A 27,570-nucleotide genomic window follows, 5' to 3' on the forward strand; every position below is an offset into this window, starting at 1 on the left:
GTGTGTCGAGCTCGGCTTTCCCGGGAGGAGAGGGAGAGGCGGAGGTCCCAGGGCCTTTGCCTATATTGTGGAGGTTCGGGACATTTCGCGTATAGCTGCCCGGTAAAAGACCAAGCCCGATAGTAAGTATGAGGCTACTATCGGGTGGGATCTCCGCCGAGAAGACCTCATCCACATCTACACTCCTCCCGGTAAGACTAAGATGGTCAACTCACCAGCACGATTGTCAGGCACTTCTGGACTCTGGGGCTGAAGGTAATTTCATTGGATCAGTATACCGTGACAGTACCCCTCTCCTAAGAACGCCTCCTGGCGTTCTCAGACCTCCTTACCTGTCGATTGTAATCATCGATCACTTTTTGACCGACGACGTATACGGGAGGCTTCGACCGGTGGCGATCAGCCTTAGCCAGAGGTGTCACCGCACTTGGACTAAAGCCCGTGAGACTTTACTCCAAGTGAAAGGCTAAGCGCACCAAGGCTAAGGCCGATTGCCACCGGTCGAAGCCTCCCGTATACGTCGTCGGTCAAAAAGTGTGGCTTTCTACCAAGAATATTCCTCTCCGCTCCGTATCTAATAAGCTGGCTCCTAAATGTATTGGCCCGTTCACTGTCACCAAGATCATTAGTCCGGTGGCAGTCTGCATTAGTTTACCTCCTGCGTTCAGGAGAATTCACCCCGTATTTCACGTTTCCAAGATTAAGCCCGTGTTTCATGCTCACATTAATCCGCCTGTCCCGGTTCCTCCCCCGCAGCGTCTCGTAGATGGGGAGACCACCTATTCGGTAAATCGGATTCTGGATTCTAGGCGGAGGGGGCGCGGATTCCAGTACTTGGTGGACTGGGAAGGTTACGGTCCGGAGGAGAGAAGTTGGGTGCCTGCCAGAGACATTCTGGATCACTCCTTGATCGATGATTACAATCGACAGGTAAGGAGGTCTGAGAACGCCAGAAGGTGTTCTTAGGAGAGGGGTACTGTCACGGTATACTGATCCAATGTTCCCTTCTCGTCTCGTGTTTATGTTGTGGTATGAAAGCACGTGTGTAGTGAGCGTGATTGTGTTGTCATTCCTTGATCCGCTCCAGCTGATCATCATCATTCATCACCAGCTGCTGTTAATCTCCCTCACTTCTTAAATACTCATCTCATTCCCTTTGTCAGATCGTTGTTTGATGTCCTGGGTGTCGGGGTTGAGTCTTGTTCCTGGTTTTCCCGTCATCGTGTTCCTGTGGATTGTCGTCTTGGTGTTGGATCGTTTCGTCTCGTCTTGGCATTTCACTGCACGAGGATTCACCGCACTCTGACCATTGAAGTCCCTGCGTTACCTGTCCACACCCGTGTCTATCCTGAGCCTGTTTACTGTTCCTTATTAAATTGTTGAGTACTGCATTTGCTTCCTGTTCTCCTTTACCGATCATGACAGTAGCTTGCTAGCTGTTAGCCACGGCTCACGTCTAGCTGTCATTAATCTGGATTAGGCCTGTCGTGATAGTCAATAAATCAATTAATCGCACGATAAAAAAATGAGCTCGATAATTTTTCCGGCCGCGATAATTTCCATTTGCATGCTTTGTTTACCTCGTCTCTCTCTCTCTCTCTCTCTCTCTCTCTCTCTCTCTCTCTATACCAAAGGGACTGGATGACAACTCTGTTTAAGACATAACCGACATATTTTACGTGAATACTCACCAAAACGGACATTTAAACATAATGTTGTGTGTATTTGTCCATTCAGACACGAAACAGAGCTCAATTCATTACTCGCGCGCTGTATAGGAGTCTATGGCTGCACGCTTCGGCTCGGGTGTGTGCGCACAGAAAGATGAGACATGATACAATATTAGACATTCATACAATATGAGACATTTCTTCTATCCTTTTCTTTTGGTATAGAATAAAATACCAGTTCGGGGTTCCTCTCTCGGCTGTTGTTGCAGCCAACTGCACAACATATTGCAGGGATTACTGAGACCGCCGGTCGTCAAGATGGCAGCGCAAAGCTACAGTGACGTCATGTGAACCGAACGAATAGTTATACTAATTAGCGTTAGCCTTCGAAACGAACTGTAAGCGCTCGACCGATCACAACAGACTGGGCCATCTGGCCAATCAGAGCAGAGCAGCTCACAGAAAGAAGGGATTTAGAGAGATTGATTCATCCATGGAGTCGTTTGAGAATGAACACTGAACAATGTAGTGATGTGTAATGTATATTATGAGAAAACTAAAGTGCTTTTTGACCTTTGATGCATGTAAACCTGTTGTAGGAGACTCCAACACAAAATTAGGAAATGTTGAAATAGCATAATAGTGGCACATTAAGTCTTTCATGTAGCCTAGAATCTAGATAATATGTTCATACAGCTTTCCCTGCGTCAGAAATCGTAACTGTCTGAGTAGGTATACATTTAAATTTGCGACTGTTAAAAAAGTTCTATATAGTATAAATATGGGTGGTAATGAATGAAATTCGCCATGTTGTCATTATCATGTGACCTACCAGCGTCAGTTAGCTTCACTGCCATTCATAAATCCTCTCCCGAGTATTCCTTAAAGAATTAGAAAATTACTTTTCTGCTATTCAATCCGGTACTAATGGAAAAGCTGTTAAGACTGTTCATTTATGTACTGTCTTCAAAATCTTTGATTGATACAAAGGTCTTGTATTTGTGGGATTTTTATTATTTTTTATTAAATGTTTTATATATTTGTGTGTTTTCTTTGCTACCTTGGCTCTAAAATGTTTGTTGTATTGTTTTGTTGTTTAAAGCAATAAAAAATAAAAATAATAAATAAATCCTCTCCCGTGGCCTTGTGGGATAGTAAAGTGTCCATCATATACACAGGCGTAGGCGAATGTTTTTTGTTTTTGTTTGTTTTTTGCATACTAGGCCTTTATAGTAGGGAAGTATTCGATTTCGGACGCAGCATTTATTTCAATTAACAAAAACAATTTTCATGATAGTTTGAGTTAATAACACTGGTCCTAAGTTTTATGTGTCCCATTTCGGCATAAACCCTTTTTAATTTTAAAATGGAATATTCTTTAAAACTGTGACACCTTGTAGTAAACATAATAAAATAAACATAATATGAATAGAAAATAAAATGTCCCATAAAACATTTAGTTTGAGCACCTGAGGTGGATAAAAAAAAAATTCTGAACGTTTTATTGAGGGAAAAAGACCTTTTAGGAGTTTCAAGCACTATGTGAACCATTCATGAAAAGTGCTATCCTTTACTGTGTCACATCATGACACTAAACCCAAAGGTCCACTGCTATTTAATGTCATGAATTGGGCTACTAGCGTCTTTTCTCTTTGTTTGGAGATTGTTGTTGTCAAGGTACATATCTTAAAGTTTACAGTGGCTTCTAAGAGCTGTCTCTAGATCAGTTACTCCGACTTGGCAAACAAGTTCCTTTAGGGATATGTGAGGCCCTTAAAGCAAACAGGCACATTTTACATCAGCGATGACGTCGGCGATCCAGACAGGCTTGTGTCCATGGCGATGGTTCTATGATCCCTCTTTAACTTTATTTCATAAAAACCATCCTTTTATTACATAAAATTCCTGTATTCCTTTCCATATCCTGAATAGCATGTTGCAATATGTTGTAGCAGCTTTAAATGTTAAGAAGAACATTGATACTTTAGATTTGTTTCAACTGTTTATCATGACTGATGTGGCAACAGCGTCTGTATCGTCTTTATACTACCTTATACGTTTTCAGACTTAAAGTCCCCATGAAGTTTTTTGGCTTTTAGTGAATATGTTAGCCTTACTTTTATCTATAAGCCAGTGTGCTCTAAAACAATGACAAAATTCACATTTAGAAGATTTACTTACGGTCTCTCACTTCCACCAATAAGGATAAACTATTTTGATGACATCCCTCTGCACTTCAGCTTCTCATCAGATTTTCTGTCCAATCAAATGCTCTTTATAATCCGAAGCTCCGCCCTCTACATTATAAATAGACGCTGAAGCTGCGGCTGAAATCGGTCACTTGTTCACACATTTACTATTTTCTACATGGTGAATGGCAGATAGTGCACTATATAGGGGATAGGGAATAGTGATGGGCGATACCACTTATTTTGTTTTCGATACGATACCGATACTTTCAAGGCCAGTATCGTCGATATCGAATCCAATACGATACCTCTTAGCTGAACTTTTTAAATTTTAAAATTTCTTAAGTTATTGAATTGCTAAATTGCAAAATTATATTTGAAAGGCATTTTAACATTCGATATGCCTTAATCGGAATTTATAAGAGTACAGTTTTTATTTACACATGGTTAAAATGTTTACTTGTAGTGGTAACCATGGAAAACTACAAAATATTATAGGCCTATTTGAACTATGGTCACTGTAATGTTCATTTTCAGAAGGGACTGCCAGTGACAGGCTGTTGCACCAATAAAATGTAACCTTTTTATTCTGACAGTGTATGATTTATATTAAAATTACAGAATAGAACATCAGTATGAACTTTTAACATTCAATTTTAAAACAATTTAATTGCACAAATTTGCACAATGCATTTTTGCATTTGTTTGTCTTCTGTTAATCATTGTTTGAAAAACTGATCTATAATGACGATATATAGATTAGTGGTTTGAATGCATTGTTGGCAGTGTGTGAACGCTCTCTGTGATTGATTGGTTCTGACTTGCAGCATTTGTGTGTTCAGTTCAGAAAGATAAGCAGGGAAGTGGTTCTACTACACAATTATTCACTAACATAGGTTATTCATCCAATTCAATGCATATTGTACGCATTAGATTTCTTGTCAAATAAACAAAATCACTGGTAAAAAACAACAACACACTGAAGTATCGATATTTTTATTTGAGTATCGATACTTTCGATTCTCGACCTCAGAATCGATATATCGATACTTCGTATCGATCCGCCCATCACTAATAGGGAACGTAAATATGCTTTCCATTGGGGCAAATGAAGTCTGGTTTCACTTTAGTGTCACTCGAACCACCACAGCTCCGGTCCAGAGACACGACACACAGAGCGGATCATATGATAGAGGTGAGATTATGAGGATGGAAACTGCTGGTCAAAGGCTATGGCCGAGCTGTGATATAAACTAAACGCTATTGGCTATTTATAAAAAAGGGGAGGAGCTGTTCGATATGCCCCGCCCTGTCTTACCGTTTCAGTGGAAATTACGTCAACACACTGAATAATGCTGAGCGCTTAAAGCCACTTCATTGGGCCTTAAAGATCAGTTCACACTACCATACCGATAATGTTTATAACTGTATTTGTTTTCACACCAGCGGACAATATCGTTCTGTTTATTATAAGCGCTCGCTGCAGTTTTGTTGTCTGTCACTTTAAATGCTCACACTCGTTAAAGCAGGATGGATTCTGATCAGCTGTCAATGTTTTTATGGTTCATCAGCTGGGAAAAACGTTGCGTTACGTTCATAGACTGTAAAAAAATATGCACATAGTGTCCATTACGTCACCCGTAGGTTTCTGAAGAGCGTTTTTAAAGTCTAAAGTGGGCGGAGTCGGCCGTCGCCATCTTGGCAGCGTGTCACCGCGCTTCACTCCCGGATAAACGAAAATGGGTAAATAGGTGGGTTTTGGGTAGAGTTGAGGAGCCTGGATGCTGAAACTACGCCCGCCTAGCTCGACGTGATCGAGTTTGCTCAGGCTAAGGAACTAATGTGCAACTGGCCTCATGCTAAAGTGACAGCGACTTGAAGAAGTATGCCTAAAGCCAATAGTTAAAGTTCATGTTTTTGCCCTTCGAAATACTATTATAGTTAAAAGACATAACTAAACGTGAGACTTTTTGTATTGCGATGCATTATTATTCTGCCTAGATAAAAATGCATTATCATGCAGTAACTTACAATATTTGCTCTGAGCGTGTGTGTGAAAGTGATACATACATGTCAGTCAGCGCGGCATCGCACGTCAAGTTCGTAGAGAGCTTTATTAATTGTCTCTGGCTTTATTCAGTCCATTTTAAATTCTGATAGATATTACCTAAGAAGTTCAAGTAATGCACTAGAAATCCACGCTCATTTAATGGACGGAGAGAAACCACCAGGCAGGATTTCATCTGACGGTACTTTTTATTTAACACTAAAAAGTTAAATAAGCATATTATAGTTATCTTTAAGATTAACGGTACCGCAGAACGAGTGTGGCCTCTATATCTTAGACGTTTTTAAATCTGAACTCCAAAAAGCAACGAAATTGTCAGACATCCATGAGTGCATGTTCACAGAGGAAAACAACTGAAGAACAGCGCTGGTTGTTCTCTCGATCCTCGACAACGACGGAATCCAACGGCGTGGGCGAAGGTATAAGGCTTGTATTCAATTTTATGAAATAATCCCGAAAAAAAGTATAAACACGGCAGAGATGGCAAGTTCAGCAGCTGGAATTAGCTGAGGTGACATGACGCTAACAGAGAGCAGACTAACGGCTAGACAGCGGCAATCCACCTGTCACTCAAGTGGCCACGCCCTTGATTATGCAGCATTTTACATAAGGCTTAATATAATTTAAACGGATGAGTTATTCATCACAGTTGTCATGAAGGGCAAAATTCGCTGTATCGACCAAAACCACTTTAGACACCAGGCTGTAAACATATTTTCTTCTGCTGTAAAGTTGGGCAATTCAACATGGGGGAGACACAGATTTGACTCACTTTTGCCTACAGCCTCAAGCGGCCAGTCGATGCAGTTTAATTCTTCCGTGTTGGTTTCAAGAGAGAGACGGGGAGGTTGCCGCTTGGTCACGTTACGTTAGATAAATGCTCAGCTGCTGGCGCGTTGATCGAAAATGAAGCGGTCTAAACCCTCTGGTGCACAGGGACGAAAACGGAGAAAGAAAGAAGATAAAAAGAAAGCCCAGTATAGAGGTAAGTGTTCTCATCTTGGCCATTAAGGTGTCAAACGAAATAAATTTACTTAGTATTGTGCATCACCTAATATTGGACGTTCCATTGCTGTCACTAAGCTATCACTTACTTTGCTACTTTGCTTTACTAGCAAACATAACTTCACTGATAACCTACATGGATGTAAATGTCAAAAGACCAGTATCTGGATAACGTATGCATGCTAGTTATGAGAAGTACAGTTGCTCTCTACATTCATAATAAATGCATAAGTTCTGTTTAGTGAGTTCACAACTAGCAGGTGCATACACATCCATTAACCATTATAGTAAACCAATAGTTAACTATAAAATAACAAAAATAACGACTTTATTTCAACTATTCATTTCCTTCTCTGTGGGCGTCGAGTCAGTTAGCGTAGTGTGATTGCGTAGAGCTACGTCACACGTAGGCTCACTATTGGCCGACGCTGGTCACGTGTGTGATGTGTGTGACGTATAACACAGAAGCGCTGCGCTGTTAAACTAGTGAACTCACTCGAGGCCCACAGAGAAGGAAATGAAGAGTTGAAATAAAGTCGTTATTTTTGTTTTTTTTTGCGCACAAGAAGTATTCTCATCGCTTGATAAACTTAAGATTGAGCCACTGTAGTCACTTGGACTATTTTAACGATGTCTTTAATAACTTTTCAGGGCCGGCAAGTTTCAATCCCTTAGAAGCCTATGGAGGAGTGATCCAGCTCTCAGATTTAATCAAAATATCTTAATTTGTGTTCCGAAGATGAACGAAGGTCTTACGGGGTTGAACAACAGGGTCAGTAAATACTGACAGAATTTTCATTTTTGGGTGAACTATCCCTTTAAGTCTAGTCCCAGACTAAAATGCATGTTTGAGCTGTTTTAACTGAAAGCAACCTTCCCCTGACATGTCTTAAAATATATCAATGCCACTGTTTGGTCTCAAGATTCACACCAATAATGTTATTTTTTTTACCGAGGCACGCTTCTTAGGCCTAATCCTGGCTTGATCAAAACCCTGTCTGTGAAATCAGGTCTAAGTTAGATTCATTTAAAGCTGCAGTCCATAACTTTTTTGGGTTAAAAATTATCCAAAATAAATTTTAGCAAGTACATAACCGGCCAGTGTTCAAAACTCTCTGCTTGCCTTCGCTCGATTCTAAACGGTAAGCTTGTAATAATGTTTTTAACTCCAGTGGTTCTGGTGGATTTCAGCGGGAAATTGGAGCATGGGTTTGCATCATTACGTCATATCTGTACACATACAGACGAGTCTCGGCTAGTAGGCTACGAGTGTGAGGATGCTGGAGGTGGAGATTTATAGCCTTTTCTCACAGCACTTGATATAATTAAACATCAATTTGATGGCGGATCCAGAAAGGATCAAACGAGAATCACCAACTGGAGACTCACCCGCTGTAAAATGCAAAAGACTTCGGAGTGGCTAGAGAAAAAAGAGACCGCAACCGGCCCGTGCGAAAACAAGGATAAATATCGGAGGGGCATTAAATACCACGCAATGCTGATGTTGTTAACATTAACAATTTGAGAACAAAGTATAATTTGCACGGTTTGACGTGATATGATAAGCGATCATTAGATTTAATCAGCGCGATTTACTGTAATGCTTTCCCCCCCCTTTTTTTCGTCAGGAAAAAAGTGGATGTTAATTGTTCCGATTACATTTTCCGGTGAAAATTCTTATGTTGGTCATACTTCTAAAAAGTATAATCTGTGATTGCGAATGCCAGGATCCACACCGGCGACTGACAGCCGCACATTCGCACATTGGATTCATCCGTGCTGTGCCGTGCCGAGGCACAACCCACGTAAAGTTGATAATTCAGCGAATAACTGCAATTTCAGATTTCGAACAGAGATGGCGACAAAGAGGAAAAACTACGGACTGCAGATTTTATAAAACTTAATTTAAATCATTTGAATTCATCCGGAAGTTTGTTGAGGTGCCCTAGTTGAGAATCACAGAAACAATCAGTTACAGACAAGCGTATTTCCTGAAAATGTTTTATTTTTTGTGACACAAAAAATATCAGCAAAGCCATTTATGATCAGCAAAGTCATTTATATTCAACCTCTTAATACATATAGTCGTTCACTCCTATACAAGAGAGCGTCTAGAATTTAAAGTATGCCCCGAAAAATGAAGCAGTCTCAAAGTGTCACTCCACCAGTAGTGAAGCCTGTACACTGTACAAAAGACAAACGCGAGTCTCCGTCACACACACATCCTGCTTTCCTCCAAACACAAACTCATTAAAGACATCTGTGTACAGAGTAAAAACTCTGCAGTATAAAAAATGGACAAAATAATAAAATATATTAGTTTAAAAGCAAGAAATTATATTTTTTAAAAAAGTCTTATCTTCATTGTACCCCATTAATCGGGTAACTATGGAGGCTTGTTTTCTGCCACGGAATAAAACAATTTAAAAGATAATTGCGACTTTTTATCTCACAAAAAAAGTCAGAATTGCATTAAATAAAGTCAGAGTTGCGAGTTATAAAGTTGCAAATTGCGAGAAATAAAGTCAGAATTGCGAGAAATAAAGTCAGAGTTGCGAGTTATAAAATCAATTGCGAGTTGTAAAGTCAGAATTGCGAGTTATTAAGTCAGAATTGTGAGTTATAAAGCCAGAATTGCGAATTGTAAAGTCAGAATTGCGAATTGTAAAGTCAGAATTGTGAATTGTAAAGTCAGAATTGCGAATTGTAAAGTCAGAATTGCGAATTGTAAAGTCAGAATTGCGAATTGTAAAGCCAGAATTGCGAATTGTAAAGCCAGAATTGCGAATTGTAAAGTCAGAATTGCGAATTGTAAAGTCAGAATTGCGAATTGTAAAGTCAGAATTGCGAATTGTAAAGTCAGAATTGCGAATTATAAAGCCAGAATTGCGAATTGTAAAGTCAGAATTGCGAATTGTAAAGTCAGAATTGCGAATTGTAAAGTCAGAATTGTGTGGAATAAATTCAGAGTTGCAAGTTTTAATTACAATTCTGATGTTATAACTATATTATAGAATAAGAGTATAAATCTCGCAATTGCAGGAAAAAAGTCAGAATTGTGAGATAAAAGTCAACCTTTTTTAGCCTATTTTTTTATTCTGTGTCTGAAACAGTTTCCATAGGTAACTCACACAATTATGTACATAATATCTGTAACACAATCTCACCACCCTCAATACTAGTGAAAATACTAGTGCATTTTCTTAACATTCGAGTGCCGGGAAATCATTAATCTGAAGCCAAATAACCTAGTCATAACTTATCCTTCGAGATACAATAAAACACTTCAAAGCTAAAGACAGCAGAATAAATAAAAGCAGAAAGATGTGGAAACAACAATATATCCAGGTGCAAATCTCACGAAAAACTGTCAAGAAATATGACCTGGACATGTTTCAAAATTCGATCACACTGGAACAGGCCAAAGCAAACGAGAAATACATAAAGTGCAATGACTGTATACAAATCTAGAGCAGAAATGCGGTTTAGTAAAAATAGTAAAAGTTTACTATTCTACAGTTCAGGAAACATCCCTGAGAACGGGAGACGTCCATTGAGTGTTTAAGGGATAATTCACCCAAAAATGAAAACTAGCCCATCATTTACTCAGCCTGAACTCATCCTAGGTGTATATGACATTCTTCTTTCAGACGTATACAATCGGAGTTATATTAAAAAAATGTCCTGGCTCTTCCAAGCTTTATAATGGAAGTGAATGGCTGTTTCTGTTTTGAAGTCCATAACAGTGCATCTATCCATGATAAAAGTGCATCTATCCATGATATAAAGTGCATCTATCCTTAATAAAAGTGCATCTATCCATGTTAAAAGTGCATCTATTCATGATAAAAGTGCATCTATCCATGATATAAGTGCATATATCCATGATAAAAGTGCATCTATCCTTGATAATAGTGCATCTATCCATGATAAAAGTGTTCCACACTGCTCTGGGGCAAAGGCGCCGATACCGTGGGTGCTCCTGGGCTCGAGCACCCACGGAAAATATCGAGCACCCACGTGTACCAGACTACCAGTAGGCTACATTCATTTAAAATTAAACATTGCAGTTGGTGCTATGTGAAGCGTCTGTCACACTGTGATTGGTTATGTCGCTGTCAGTCGCCTGCTCCATATCCTATCCACCAATCACAGCGTTTCTCGGATGAAAACGCCTCTGATCGCAGTTAAACTTTTGATCTCCAATCCTGTCTGTATTTGTGAGAAGTGGCGCTGTCCTGAGCTATGGTCCTGAGTTGAAAGATAGCCTACTTTACGGCTTTATTATCAAGTAAATTGGTGTGTTCGTGTCGGCGGCTGTCCATTTCCTAAAAGGGGTCGCACACCGGACGAGAAGCGCAGCGCCATGTCTTTTAAAATTCGGAGACATTATTCTCTATGAGTGTAACTTACACACAGTGGCGGCGCCCAGCTACGGCTTTAGGACCTTGTTCAAAATCCTGCCGTGCCACAGAGCGCGATTTACATAGTTTTATATTAAATTTACATGTATTTGTCTCAAATCGTCGTTAATGTATATACTGCCTACAACCTGTGCTGCAATAGGCTATACATTTAGTTTTACATTAGTTTACAGAAATCAGCTGCTTGAATGAAAATTGCCGATGTTATCGGATTTTCAGGTGATATTATCAATTCATTCAGTTGGACGCTCTGAGGTAAAGTGTTCAGACTGCAGACTTTGCAACGGTTGTATTTAATTGTACAGTACAATCATAACATAGTACAGGCATTATCTTAATTCCATAATGTCCTTAAACATAACATTACAATATTGCTGGCCATAAACTGACAAAGTGCGCGTCCGGTGTGCGATAGGCTACCTCGAGTTGTCATAGACGCGGCGCTGCGCTTCTCGTTCTGTTCTGACATGCAAACATTTTTTGACTTTTTTTTTCTTTCTTTTTTTTTTTAAAGGGCGTGCGCCCATGAGCACCCACGGAGGAAAACATAAATCGGCGCCTATGCTCTGGGGGGTTAATAAAGGCCTTCAGAAGCGAATCTGTAAGAAAAATATCCATATTTAAAACTTTATTGACTAGAATAACTAGCTTCCGGCAGACGGCCTATGCAAGTCGACTTGCACCACAAGAGTAACACGTGACGATGTATGACGTCCGATGTTGGAGTAGCGAAAGCTTTGACGCCTCTCCAATATATGACCAAATATGGCTGTGCAACAAACTCAAGCTCCTCCCACATTTCTCTTTCAAAATTGTCGTTTTAGACTTCTAATTCATGACTGGTGTTTTGTTTTGCTCTTTCCTCTGCGATTCCACGTTCGTCATTACGTCGTGCATCAAGTTCAATGGTTAGTCTTTCGGTGTAAATCGATGCGTACGGCCGTCAGTTATTTTAGTCAATATAGTTTTAAATATGTATATTTTCAGAAGGCCTTTATCAACCCCCCAGAGCAGTGTGGAGCACTTTTATCATGGATAGATGGACTTTTATGATGGATAGATGCATTTTTATCATGGATAGATGCACTTTTATGATGGATGGATGCATTTTTATCATGGATAGATGCACTTTTATGATGGATAGATGCATTTTTATCATGGATAGATGGACTTTTATCATGGATAGATGCACTTTTATGATGGATGGATGCATTTTTATCATGGATAGATGCACTTTTATGATGGATAGATGCATTTTTATCATGGATAGATGCACTTTTATCATGGATAGATGCACTTTTAACATGGATAGATGCACTTTTATCAAGGATGGATGCACTTTTATGGACTTCAAGACCAAAACAACCAATTCACTGCCATTATAAAGATTGTAAGAGCCAGGACATTTTTTAATATAACTCCCATTGTATTCGTCTGAAAACTCATAAACACCTAGGATGACTTGAGGGTGAGTAAATCACTGGGTAATTTTCATTTTTGGGTGAACTAACCCTTTAAAAACTGAGTTTTAGCCATCATGCAACGATGGCGCGTTGTGTGTGTTCAGCGAGAAAAGGTGTGTGTGTCGTTGTGAAGGCTGACGGTGGGCGAGGAACGCTCTCTCTGAGCCCTGCAGGAGCTTCTGCTGCACCGGCAGCGCTGGATCCACATGACGTTACGTGTGACAGTCTCTCCGTCCGGGCAGAGGAACCGCAGACGCACCGTTCGGGAAGCGGACGGCCGACAGCACCTGCCATCCACACACACGCCACACACACGCGGCCGGTAGCGGCGAGCCGTGGAGCAGCCGGCAAACGTGATCCGCTCTGGTTCCCGAGACCTCACTGTCCGTCGACACTTCTTTCCTCTCTGAATGACATTACAAAGCAACAGTAAACCATTAATGAGAGTCATAATACCAACATGCGAAGGCATTATTTGTAAAACGGTTTGATTTAGGTTTAAAATCCCCCTGTAGTCGATCATTTTAGCTCTTAAAACTCATCCTTGATCACCAAAATGACATTGATAAACATTTTTCTTTCTTGAAAAAATTTCTTTGTGTCTTAAAATAGCTTGACTGTAACTCGACACCATTGCCTTATTTAACATAAATGGTTCTATGAATATGCAAATGAGCCCCGCCTCCACTCACTCCCTCAGCTCAGAGATCCACTCGTTGACGATCACACGTTGATCTGATTGGTTACAAGGTAGTTTGTGACGTCAGAAACACCAGCGATTTCAAACAATTTTAAGGAGAAAATACTCAGCAATGGTGTTGACATGAATTTACACATGGTTTGTTAAAGCATATTAAAATTAAAAACACCACATAGACATATAAACAACATTAAAAGCTGGATTTTCACCACAGGGGGACTTTAAGGTACACTAATTTCTCATGCTCAAAGATTGTTTGGAGTCCCTCACATCTCATCCTCTAATAGCATTAAAAAGCTATTTGAGCTAGACCAGCCAATGCGCAATTTGTAGCTTGTGCCCGAAACCATAGTGGACGTTATCTAGTGCACTCATTCAATTAATCCCATAATGCACCGCAATAGTGGGTGTACAACCGATGTACACTCAACAGCTAAAGAATACCCATAATGCACTATGAGATTCGTGTGCCGAATAAACCGCTTGTCCAGCGTAATATCATTCAGGTATACATTCCTTTTAAATTGATTATTAAACGTTTAATTAAGGTTTATACATGACAAAGTTCAAGATTATTCTTTACATCACTACTGGAGCTGCCAGTTTGCGAAGTTTCAAATTATTATTAAACAGCGAGCACAAACTATACAAAAGCGGCACTCTGTGTCCGTATTCACTCACTCGGTTTCATTCACTCCTTCAAGTGGACTATATTAGATGACTAATGTAGGGGATAGTGAATGAGGGTATATAGGGGGGGGGGGGGGGGGGGGGATTCAGACACAGACACAGTTTCAATGTGACGCAATGACTTTATGAATGAGTGCAGTGCACCATCTTGGTATATCTAAAGTCTCTGGTTTCTCTGACCAGTTAGGAGAAAAGGAAAACCTGGAGTGAATCCGAATTACAGTGTGCTTTTTTGTGGACACTGCTTTCACTCCACTCACAGCTCTGTTTTTCATAAGCACTTTTAGTTAAATTGGTTGAAACTCTCTTTACATCCTGAAAGCAATCAATAATTAAAGTCTTAAGAAAAAATGTCTGCTCATTTCACTATATCTCACCTTCACAGCTGGCGTGATGTCACATTCTCGGATCTGGCAAAGGCGCGTCTCTCTCACCAGCTTGCACTGTGCATTACTATTGCTCACACGACTTGAGATGCCAAACCCGCAGGAAGCAGAGCATTCGGTCCAGTCGGTGGTCTGTGGGAAACACTCGGATGTTGGGAAGGGAACCAGAGACACCGGCACAGACACCCACTCTGCAGCGTTAATGAGAAAACAAAGCCATAAAGAAAACATTTCACCTTTGAGGTGGATAAGGTACTTTAACTGTTGCTAAAGTTGTTCAGAGTGGTTGCAAGGGCATTATGGGTAGTTATTAGGGGGTTCTGGGTGGCTACTAGGCTTTTGCATACTGGTAAAAGTTAAAGTCCCCCTGTAGTTAATAATTTTATGCCTTAAAACTCATCTTTGATCACCAAAATTACATATTTAAACATTTTTTTTCCTGTGAAAAAATGTCTTCATGCCTTAAATATCTTTAATGTTACTCGACAACCTTGCCTCATTTAGTATACGTGGTTCTATGAATATGCAAATGAGCCCTGCCTCCACTCACTCACTCAGCTCACAAATCCACTCGGCCAACTTACTGAAGTAAACGCTGCACAATGATATCACTCTTTTCAACGTCGGACACATAACGGTAATTAATATCATTACCCTTTTGCTTGACTGTTATCAAACCGGTAATAATGTGTTGCTAATGTTACTCAAACCATGTTCCCATTCGCATCTCAGAGTCACACAGCAGCCTTATAAACATCAGTATCCTTAGAAACGCTTTGAACAACTCTGAACATCAGTGGAGAAAGGCATATAATTCATCATAACATTGTACATACACTCACCTAAAGGATTATTAGGAACACCTGTTCAATTTCTCATTAATGCCATTATCTAACCAACCAATCACATGGCAGTTGCTTCAATGCATTTAGGGGTGCGGTACTGGTCAAGACAATCTCCTGAACTCCAAACTTAATGTCAGAATGGGAATAAAGGTGATTTAAGCAATTTTGAGCGTGGCATGGTTGTTGGTGCCAGACGGGCCGGTCTGAGTATTTACTGGGATACAGTTACTGGGATTTTCACGCACAACCATTTCTAGGGATTACAAAGAATGGTGTGAAAAGGGAAAAACATCCATTATGCGGCAGTCCTTTGGGCGAAAATGCCTTGTTGATGCTAGAGGTCAGAGGAGAATGGGCCGACTGATTCAAGCTGATAGAAGAGCAACTTTGACTGAAATAACCACTCGTTACAACCGAGGTATGCAGCAAAGCATTTGTGAAGCCACAACACGCACAACCTTGAGGCGGATGGGCTACAACAGCAGAAGACCCCACCAGGTACCACTCATCTCCACTACAAATAGGAAAAAGAGGCTACAATTTGCAAGACCTCACCAAAATTGGACAGTTGAACACTGGAAAAATGTTGCCTGGTCTGATGATTCTTGATTTCTGTTGAGACATTCAGATGGTAGTATCAGAATTTGGCGTAAACAGAATGAGAACATGGATCCATCATGCCTTGTTACCACTGTGCAGGCTGGTGGTGGTGGTGTAATGGTGTGGGGGATGTTTTCTTGGCACACTTTAGGCCCCTTAGTGCCAATTGGGCATCGTTTAAATGCCACGGCCTACCTGAGCATTGTTTCTGACCATGTCCATCCCTTTATGGCCAACATGTACCCATCCTCTGATGGCTACTTCTAGCAGGATAATGCACCATGTCACAAAGCTTGAATCATTTCAACTTGGTTTCTTGAACATGACAATGAGTTCACTGTACTAAAATGCCCCCACAGTCACCAGATCTCAACCCAATAGAGCATCTTTGGGATGTGGTGGAACGGGAGCGTCGTGCCCTGGATGTGCATCCCACAAATCTCCATCAACTGCAAGATGCTATCCTATCAATATGGGCCAACATTTCTAAAGAATGCTTTCAGCACCTTGTTGAATCAATGCCACATAGAATTAAGGCAGTTCTGAAGGCGAAAGGGGGTCAAACACAGTATTAGTGTGGTGTTCCTAATAATCCTTTAGGTGAGTGTACATCACATACATAATTCACCCGCTATATTGCTAAATCTACCCAATTTTTCATATCAACAAAAAAATATTTCCACTGCTAGTTCACTGTTAATGATATGCGAAAGCCCACCAGCACGTTGATCTGATTGGTTACAAGGTAGTTTGTGACGTCAGAAACACCAGCGATTTCAAACCGTGTTTTCGAGACTGTCTTTGGTTCACTGCAGTTTTAAGAAGAAAATACTCAGCAATGCTGTCGACTTATGAATTTGCACATGGTTTGTCTTAAAGCATATTAAAAACACCACATAGACATATAAAAAACATTAGAAACTTGATTTTCACCAAAGGGGGACTTTAAGATCACATTTCAAGTCAGGTCTTGTTTATTTTGTATTTTGTTACATGGGTAAAACTTCAACTGGCCTTCAGTGGACATTCGTTACATTTTTCATCTAAATGCCAAGGACGCATTTCTCATTTTTGTTTAATTTAAGTCGATGCACTAAAATAACTTTAACTGAAACTGAAATAAAAATGTATCGAAACTATATATAATTTTTTTTTAAATCAACAACTAACAAAAATGACAAAACTCAACAAAATTGCTAAAACTAAACTAAAATTAATTTATTTAATAAATTTAAAGTCCCCCTATGTTGAAAATCCAGCTTTTAATGTTGTTTATATGTCTATGTGGTGTTTTTAATATGCTTTAAGACAAACCATGTGCAAATTCATAAGTCGACAGCATTGCTGAGTATTTTCTCCTTAAAACTGCAGTGAACCAAAGACAGTCTCAAAAACATGCTTTGAAATCGCTGGTGTTTCTGACGTCACAAACTACCTTGTAACCAATCAGATCAACGTGTGATCGTCAACGAGTGGATCTCTGAGCTGAGTGAGTGAGTGGAGGCGGGGCTCATTTGCATATTCATAGAACCGCGAATACTAAATGAGCCGAGCTATTTTAAGTCATGAAGATTTTTTTGTCAAGGATAAAACATTTAAGTATGTAATATTGGTGATCAAAGATGAGTTTTAAGGGATACAATGATTAACTACAGGGGGACTTTAACATATTTAAACGCATAAAACTTATAAGTGTAACACCTTGAAAGGATCCCCTGGTGGATGGAGAGCTGTCAGGGCTCTGTAAGAGTCTGCTGATGTGGTTGTACGGTGTGTGTGGAGGACCGGGGTCCGACGGCTCTTCCCTGACGCTGTTCTGATGCTCACACACCCACTCCTCACAGCAGCGGCCCGGTGGCGTCTCCAGGCGAGGGTGTGTGCAGTGTGTGTCGGGCACAGGGATGTGGTGTGGACACACAGGCATGCAGCCCAACACACCATCCATACACATGCACTGGTGTCTGCAGTCGGGCTGGAAGTCCTCGCCGTGCTGATACACACGCCCACCAAACTCACACGGGCGACCCTGGGCGTCAGCTGATACACACACACACACACACACACACACACACACACACACACACACACACACACACACACACACACACACACACACACACACACACACACACACACACACACACACACACACACACACACACACACACACACACACAAAACACACACACACACACACACACACACACACACACAACAACAATGCTCAGGAGTTCAGTCAAGAGCCTTTGATGGAGACACTTTCTGCATATAATTCAATATCATACTAAAAAAATGATCTAATGACTTTTGGGAGAACTGAACTAATTAACAAAGATTAACAAACAAACTCAAACCTGAACAGATCAAAAAACAAACTCAAAACATGACTATATATATATATATATATATATATATATATATATATATATAAAGTTTTTCTCTGCAATGACGGTAATATCATTGTATTGGGGATGATTCTTTACTATCTATCTATCTATCTATCTATCTATCTATCTATCTATCTATCTATCTATCTATCTATCTATCTATCTATCTATCTATCTATCTATCTATCTATCTATCTATCTGTCTATCTGTCTGTCTGTCTGTCTATCCATCCATTCATCTATCCATCTATCTCAAATTTTACAAACACCAAAATGTATTTTTTATCTTCTTAGTTCAAATTGAAATGCAAGTGAAAATGCTGTGATTTTATCCTATTTGACACATTTATTATAAATGTATACAGCTTATTATATTACATTTCTACATTATTATTTTACATTTCAAAAATGAGGAAGAAATACAGTTCTTCTCAGTCGCTTTGGTGCATTTCTCACATCACTATTTACATTTGCACAACAGTTAGTTCAATCTCCACAACATTTATTCATTTGTGCACATCATAGTAGCAGTTTCTCATTCCTTTCAACAAATTGCAAATGCTTTTGCACATGCATCAATTGCTTTCATACAACTCTCTGCTGTTTTATAACATTATCATTTGCTTATGTCATGTCAGTCAAAATTAACTATACTTGTGAATGCTGAATTCCATATAAAACTAATAGTCCTCATTTCATTGCTTGAGTTATCACATACACCAATGTTGAACTATAGTTGTCAAAATCTGTCAAGCTAATTTTACAAAATTTGTAATCTTTTTTTTTTTCCTGAAAAGGTCTCCTAAATTGAACAATTTCTCTCAGGTGAACCTATGTGGCCAGACAGAGAGGAACGTCTGGATGTGCATGAATGATTTACAGTAATACAGTTTTTCTCACTCGCTTCGGTGCGTTTTTCAAATCATCCCTAACATGTGCAAAATAATAAGTGCAATTCTCAGAACAATTTGTACAAACTGCAATATATTATAGATATGTTTCTAAAGCTAGTCCGTCACTAAAAATCCTTAGTACATCTCTCAAAAGTAAATATTCCTGCAAATGATCATGTCAGTGTCATCAGAATGATAAGTCATTGAGTCATTGTTCACGAACAAGGTCGTCAAAATGTTTAGGCATGTTGTCAATTGTAACTGTGTACTTTGACAGTATTACCTGATGTAAACTTACAGTAGGCTTCAGTTTGGATGACAGTTACTGTATTGAAATTGCACAAGGCTGCACTTCTATGGCATATATCAATTTCAACAGTACTATTTACATATTACTGTATGTGGGTTATTGATAGAAAGAGAATGAACAGGATTTTGTTTTTCACAGCTTTTACTAGGGATGTAACAATATATCATGTCACAATATATCACAATACAAAAATCCAACAATATGTATCGTGGATCGTGACAATCTGTATTGTGTGTAGTTCACCCAAAATAAAATAATTCAAAAAGAGTTGTAGTGTAAGTACTACATTACGTAAAATACTATATGTATATATATATATATATACATATATATATATATATATAATGTTGAATATAATGTATAATACTGCAATGGAGGAATATTTGTGGATCCTGATAATGCAAAATGTCTGATGTTACCAGTAAAAGTGTCCAACATTATTTTAAATATATCTAGTCAGTACAAGCATATTCATCTAAAATAATTCTGTATTTTCAGCTTCAGAATCATGAATATTGTTATTCTGGTGTCTCTATTGTCCTGTATTTCCAGCACTATTCATTTACACACACACAATGTAATACCAAAATTAGCATTTTAATCAACAGTTCATTTTTTGTTAATTTGTTTATCAAATGTCTTGGAGTATCGCAATACAGTAATATCGTATCGTGAGTTCAGTATCGTGATATGTATCGAATCGTGACATGAGGGAATCATTACACCCCTAGCTTTTACTAGTGCTACTTTATGAAAGAAAAAAACTAAATAATTTACAGTAAGAAAAAGACAAGGGGCACAAAGGAAAAAAAAAACTAAATTAGAAAGAAACACCCCTAAGTTGTGGTCTGTCTATATGCTTGCCAATTGATTACTGTATTCATGAGATGCACCTTTGAGCAATTTAGACAACTGGTTGATTGTTGGTTGAACTAACACTTTACATTCCTTCATGAGTGAGAGTCAATTTCAACTGCACGATTCATCAATTCACGTTTTTTTACAAAAGGTCTAATAGAATTGTGTAAAACTATGCTTGACAGTTATGACAAATAGTTCAACAATTTTGCATGTAATGGCTAATGCAAGGAACTAATGCTTAGAACCCCATACCCACTACGCCATAAGACAAATGCCCGTTCTGTGAGAAGTCCTTGCGCACACTAGAAGCAAGCAACCTAGCCCCGGGAGTGGAGAGGTGTAGGTCATAAAATCTGACAAATGTATGAGGTGAGGACCAGTCTGCCGCATTACAAATATCCTGAAGGGAAACACCTGAAATTAAAGCCTAGAGGCAGCCATACTCCTTGTAGAATGGGCCTGAACAACCACAGGTGAACGCTGTCCGGCCGCTTCATAAGCAAGTGACATAGCCTCAACTACCCACTTGCTCATTATCTGTTTAGATGCAGGGCAACCTATCTTAGGTTACCCGAAGCAGACAAATAATTGTTCTGATAAACGCCACTGAGCAGCTCTGTGGACCTAAGCATCCAAAGCCCGGACAGGGCATAACAGATTTAAGATTTTCCTGATCTGGGGTATTAAAGGTGGAGGACAGAAGGCCTGGAGCACAAATGACCCGCACATTTAGTAGGGACCTAAAAACACAACCCGATCTGGGGTGAAGAAATACTACCACCAACCAGGTGCAAATCCAAGTACGTGCAGGCCTCAGCCTCATGTACCACGGAGAAGACGAAATTAAGGATCTTTCCTCAGAGATAGCCCAGCAAAGAAACATTCATTACAGAAATCAAGTACTGTACCAACAGGGCAGAAACGAGATTCAGAAGGCGTTCTCTGCACCAGGCAGAGAAAAGAATATTAGTCTTCTCGTGGAGGGAGCTCTAGACTGGAGTATGGTCTCCACGACCTCGGTCGAGAAACCTGAATCTATGAGCTAGGCCCCCTCAGAGGCCGAGCCCACAGTATCCACAACTCCAGAGCTCCCAGGAGCAAAGATATCGGGAAAAGCGTATAGGTGTAGCGGCAACCACACCTATTACATTACATCCAGTCCAAGCGGAGCTGGATGCGTGAGGGAGAACCACAAGGGCAATGCATCGTACAAGCGATGCGAAAGGTCGACTTGTAGTTTGACCGAAGTTCTCCCTAAGAAGCTCCACCACCTCGGGGTGAAGTCTCCATTCCCCGGGCCACAGCCCCTGCCTCAACAGGATATCTGCTCTGATATACAAGACCATCAGTGTGTTGTCCGGACCCTACGCCGACCAACCACTCATGATTGCCCCCGACTTGTGAGGGAAACATCCGTCGATAGCATTATGCGTTGACAAGAAGCCCCCAACACTGGGCCTGGGCGAGGAACCAAGGTTCTTCCACATGTCCGAGGCACGAAGGCATAGCCGCGTGACCTTGATCATGCGAAAACGGATTTCCCCTCGGAGAAAACCCCTTGGTCCCGAGCCACCACTGCAGGGGTCTCATGTACAGAAGGCCAAAAGTAACTACGTTGGACGCAACTGCCATGAGCCCCAGCCAAAGACCTTTCACCGAGCGGCCACTCATGACCGCCCCCCATCCTGTGAGGGAAGCATCCGTCGATAGCGTGACGCGTCGACAAGAAGCACCCAGCACTGGGCCCTGGGCGAGGAACCAAGGTTTCTTCCACATGACCGAGGCACGAAGGCATAGCCGTGTGACCTTGATCATGCGAAAACGGATTTCCCCTCGGAGAAAACCCCTTGGTCCCGAGCCACCACTGCAGGGGTCTCATGTACAGAAGGCCAAAAGTAACTACGTTAGACGCAACTACCATGAGCCCCAACAGTCTCAGAGAGTGACTGACCTAGTTTTACATTCTTTACGGCTGTGAGAATCGCAGAAATACGTGCAGGAGACAGACGTGCTTGCATTGTTGTCGAATCCCATAATACACCTAGAAAGTGGTCCTCTGAGCTGGGAGGAGTACACTCTTTTTGGTGTTGAGCCGCAACCCCAAACTCCTTATGTGGGACAGAACGACATCTCGATGTTGAACTGCCAAAAGCTCGGACTGAGCTAAAATCAACCAATCGTCGATATAATTTAATACGCGAATGCCCTGGAATCTCAGAGGAGCCAGAGCTGCATCCACGCATATTGTAAAAGGTGTGGGGTGATAACCTAGGCCGAATGGAAGAACCCGATACTGGTATGCTTCGCCCCTGAAAGCAAACCTCAGGAACATCCTGTGATGAGGATGGATAGATAATTAAGCGTCCTTTAAGTCTATTGTGACAAACCAGTCCTCGGACTGAATCTGTGACACAATCATATTTAGCGTAAGCATACTTTGAACTTAAGATTCTGAAACCTGCTGTTTAATTGACGCAGGTCTAGAGTAGGACGCAACCCCTCATCCTCTTTCGGAACAATGAAGTAATGGCAGTAAAACCCTGACTGTCTGCCGGGAGGAGGAACCCCTTCTACAGCTCCTTTTGCAGAAGTGTCAGTACTTCCTGCCCCATAACCAAAGCCTGCTCGGGGTCCACCACAGTGGGGAGGACCCCTAGAAATCTGGGCGGACAAGAACCGAATTCTGAACCCTTTTCTATAGTGTGCAGGACCAACCGAGAAATATGTGGCAGTAGTTTCCACGCTGCCAGAAATTCTACTAGGGGAACCAGTCTCTCAAGACTGGCCTCTGGATTTGGTTGAACAGTCACTACGGTGCCCTGAAGCGGCGAACCGGCAGGGAACAACCGAACTGACCGTTCTACGACCCTCCTCAGAGGATCGTATGGGGACGCTGACACCTCGGTGCCCTGGACGGCGAACCGGCAGGGAACAACCGAACTGGCAGCGCTGCGACCCTCCTCAGAGAGTCGCACCCCAGAGGGCGCCGAGGAGAAACGATTTCTCAAAACCGTCCCTGCCCCGGAGGAGCCCTCAGAAGCTTTATTAGAGATGACGACAGTCCTCAGATCTTGCCTCCCTTTAAATAACTTAGTTCCAACGACCCTCCTCGGAGGATCATTGGAAAAAGCAGGCACCTCGGCACCCTGAAACGGCGAACCGGCAGGGAAACCGAACTGACTGCTCTACGACCCCCCTCGGAGGATCGTTTGGGGACACTGACACCTTGGTGTCCTGAACGGCGAACCGGCAGGAAAACTGAACTGGCAGCGCTGCGACCCTCCTCAGAGAGTCGCACCCCAGAGGGCGCCGAGGAGAAACGATTTTCTCAAAACCATCCCTACCCCGGAGGGGACCACCCTTTAGAAGCCTGATAGCCTCGGCGTCAGGGCTTCCTATTGTCCAAGCTTTTTTAGAGATAAAATAGTCCTCAGATCTTGCATATCTCTAACTGGCTAGACTGCTACCGCCACCCAAGTCCCCTTCGATTGTGGAGGAGCCCAAATGGCGATGCTCATTCTTGCACTCTGTGCTGGGAGGAGCTTAGCAGACTGAGACTGCTCCGCCCAGCAGTCTCAGGAACATTAGATTGGTGAGGAAGAAACCTCTGGAACGCCGCTGAACGGTTTATTCTTAGTTTTTTTTTTTTGAAAGCGGAGCGTCCAGAAGAACAGACATAATTTTATCTTATTTTTCTTTATTTTTAAATCAGAAAAACGTATATATATATATAAATATATCACTCCGTGGCCACCAGCAGGAAAACAACCGAACTGGCCGTGCTGCGACCCTCCTCAGAGAGTCGCCACCCAGAGGACGCAGAGGAGAAACGATTTCTCGAAACCGTCCCTCCCCAGTATAGTTTATCTGTTTTTGCACGACGCAATTCTCGAATAGATACAGAGTTTTTCTGTTTTTCGATTTATTTCATCTAATAAACTCTTTTTATTTTCACTATCATAATGTTCAGCTGGCCAGAAAATATTTAACTAGCAACACCACTAGATAAACCTCCTTTTAAAGCTCCTCTTTATTCAACAGAGTTATGAGCTGACTTATTTATTCATTTATTGAAAACTCAAACATCTGCCTCTTCTTAATATCTTTAATTGTTTTGTTCTCTTTTTCTCAACAAAACACTAACGATACCAATTCCTCGGAACTGGAAATCGCCAGCACTGGATCTGGCAGGTGAAAGCTGAGATAGGGCGGGGCCCGTCCCAACCCCCGCTGTCAGATCCGTTTGCGAACCCCAAAATGCGAGTCGCTGCCGTGCATCGGCAACAGCGGGACCCGCGCGGGGAGCGCGAACCGAACCGTCCTCCTCGAAGAACGCCCGGCGGGAACGGAACGTCCTCACAGACAGCTTCTCGCAATGCTCACAGTCAGCCCCCTCGAGAACTGACTGTGGCATGCTCCACTCCCAAATAGTAACAAAAAGCTGATGTGTGTGTCCCCACCCGTGATATAACGTGGGCAGGGAACAACACAAAAGCTGCTGGCTCTCTTTTGCCATAATATATATATATATTGCAACTTAACAGACAACAATAAATATGACAAGGACAGAATACACAGATCGCTTGCTGAAGGCAACAGAAGCTGTCGCGGTCTATTTTCTGGTGTGCTTTATAGCTTCCTGGTCTATGACGTCACCGCCTATGACGTCTCGCTCTTCCATTGGACTGATTATACACGTGCTTCACGACGCAATCACGCAGAGCGTTCCCACCGCGTCTTAACGCAGCTCGAGTTCCCTTGAAAGGGAAACGATAATTTTTTCATGATAATTTTTCCTTTAAAATTATTTTTTTCTTAAAAATAATCACCAGGAACTGAAAAGTTCTCCTAACTGAAGAATCACCCATTATTATTTAAAGCAGTCAGTCCCAGAATGCCGTGTGTTTCTCCCACCTCTGCAGATTCCCCGGCGCGGGGCCCCTCCGGCCCCCAGGTGGCACCGCAGGCCCTTGATGTGGTCGCAGGGTCGGTCCGGGCCACAGTGCTGGTTCAGCTGTTGAGCACAAACCTTACAGCATCCGCACTCGTCCAGCACCCGACTGACCCCGAGAGGACAGGAGGGAGGATCCCGAGGGCACGAGCACGGCCGGGAACAGCCTCGGGATCCCTAGGGAACACAAACTCAGGTTACACTTTATTTCGATAGTCCACTTTAGACATTCTACTAACTATAAGTAACTTTGGAGCTCCATGTCAACTAACTCTCATTAGGGTATTAGTCATACCTGCAAACTCAACAGTGTTGAAAAAGGTGACATGTCTCTGGCCGGGGGTGGGGGAGGTTGGTGGTATGTACAAATTGTATGTACTGTACCGTGTACGGGAGGGGGGTTTGGTGGTGTAAATATATTTATTCTGAAGCAATATTTTCAGATTTTACAAACTTAAATCTTCATATTTGGTGATATTTACCCCCGAGTCTTATTTATTTTTATAAAGATAATTTTTATTACCTTATTAAATGTATGCATCATCTTTCATGTCAAATTCTTACATTTGATCAATAAATTAAGTTACAATAATAAGACACTATTTTAGGGCTGTTACCCATCAAATTAAATAATTTGCACTGCAAAATTACAACTGCAATAAATAATCTCATGAGATTGATGTTTTAAATAAATGTTTGAATATACAAATAAAAAAATGCAACACTTAAACATGAAGCTAAACCGCCAATAGGGGGCGGGAAGTGACCGTCTTAATTAGTGAATCATTGAGTCATTCATACAAAAGATTTGTTCAAAATGCTGAATCATTCAGTAACTAAACTGTTGCTTTCCTTTGGAACTATTTTCGTCGGTGAAATAGAACAACGTTGTTACCAGAAATACACTACCCATTATCAATCGCTGTTTACATTGAATGTAATAAAATCACAATAATTGTCCGATCGGGCAAGTAAAATTATCTTTCACTTGCCCTTTCAAAAATTCCAGTTTTCCCGGACAAGCGTTATGTCGAGCCCTGAGTTCATTCATGGTTTTTTGTGGTGCTGTAAAGCGGAACAGGTGATCGGTTCACAGCGATGTGTGTGTGACTGTCACGCATCATTAGAGCGCCAAAAAACATCACAACAGCTCGAACGACGTCTATGGTCTCACTCCAGTCTAATTAGCACATTCCTAATTATTATTGTGAAGTTTAACGTGCTTGCAACCTCAACCCCGGTCGAAAAAAAAATCATCGGATCTACACGACTCACATAAATGGCATATTTTGATTCAAAACGGCGAATTTCGCTGAAAAGCGACTAGTTTGCGGGTATGATTAGTAGACTGTCTGCTTAATATTTGCTAACACTTTATTATGTTGGTCCTCCAACAGATATTCTAGTCAACTTATTCTCCTAACACCATAACCTACACTGTCAAAAAAACTCAAACTGACATTAAAATCAAAGAGTCAAACCACCCAACTAAATGAAACACTGATCACCATAATGGCGATCAAGCATTTTCCATAAAATCAACATCAACATCGAAACCTCTGTTCATTCTCAAAAAAAACTGTAGACGAATGACAGAAATACATTTAGTCTGGTTAGTAATGAGAGAGATTTAATGTGTTTTCTGTTGATTTCATATACGACTGTGGCTGAAGTCAGTTGTAGTTCTTGTATTTCTCTTTCTTTCTTTCTGTAATTCTGCTTGTTATCATCAGGCATCTTCAATGTTGGCAATAAAAAATAAAGAGTTCTTAATTCATCGTTAACGTCTGTCTGTTATTCAGACGTGTTTGTTTAAATGTTACTCATTTTAAATGGCTGACTTTTAAGGAATAAATTTGATTAATTCTTGCTCAATTCTAATCTGTTACATTTAATTACTAATATTGCTTGTAATCTGTTGCCGCAATTTTATTGAGTAGATATAGTGTATTACTTTTTACAGTGTAACAATCTACTAATACTCTAATGAGAGTTATGTAGTTGCAAAGTTACTTATAGTGAGTAGAATGTCTAAAGTGGACTATTGAAATAAAGTGTAACTTACACTCATTACATGAAGATCAGGAGCCTGTTGCATAAATATAGCCATTATATTAAGACAGTGCCT

General features: G+C 40.9%; 1 protein-coding gene across 1 annotated transcript in view; it reads right to left on the reverse strand.

Annotated features, from left to right (window-relative positions):
* Window positions 1-12,590: 12,590 nt before the first annotated feature.
* The window catches only part of ccn1l2 (cellular communication network factor 1, like 2), a 16,512-nt gene continuing 1,532 nt past the window's right edge, over window positions 12,591-27,570 (reverse strand). Inside the window, exons 2-5 of the mRNA XM_077235497.1 lie at window positions 25,406-25,619; window positions 17,742-18,077; window positions 14,587-14,786; window positions 12,591-13,225 (exon numbers count right to left, since the gene is read on the reverse strand). Coding sequence (XP_077091612.1) covers window positions 12,920-13,225; window positions 14,587-14,786; window positions 17,742-18,077; window positions 25,406-25,619 — 1,056 coding nt within the window. The 3' untranslated portion in view covers window positions 12,591-12,919. The remainder of the gene's footprint in view (window positions 13,226-14,586; window positions 14,787-17,741; window positions 18,078-25,405; window positions 25,620-27,570) is intronic.

This window comes from Siphateles boraxobius, unplaced genomic scaffold (genome assembly GCF_051911475.1).
Source record: "Siphateles boraxobius isolate OS27281-9 unplaced genomic scaffold, OSU_SipBor_1 195, whole genome shotgun sequence".
In the NCBI taxonomy this organism is placed as follows: domain Eukaryota; kingdom Metazoa; phylum Chordata; class Actinopteri; order Cypriniformes; family Leuciscidae; genus Siphateles; species Siphateles boraxobius.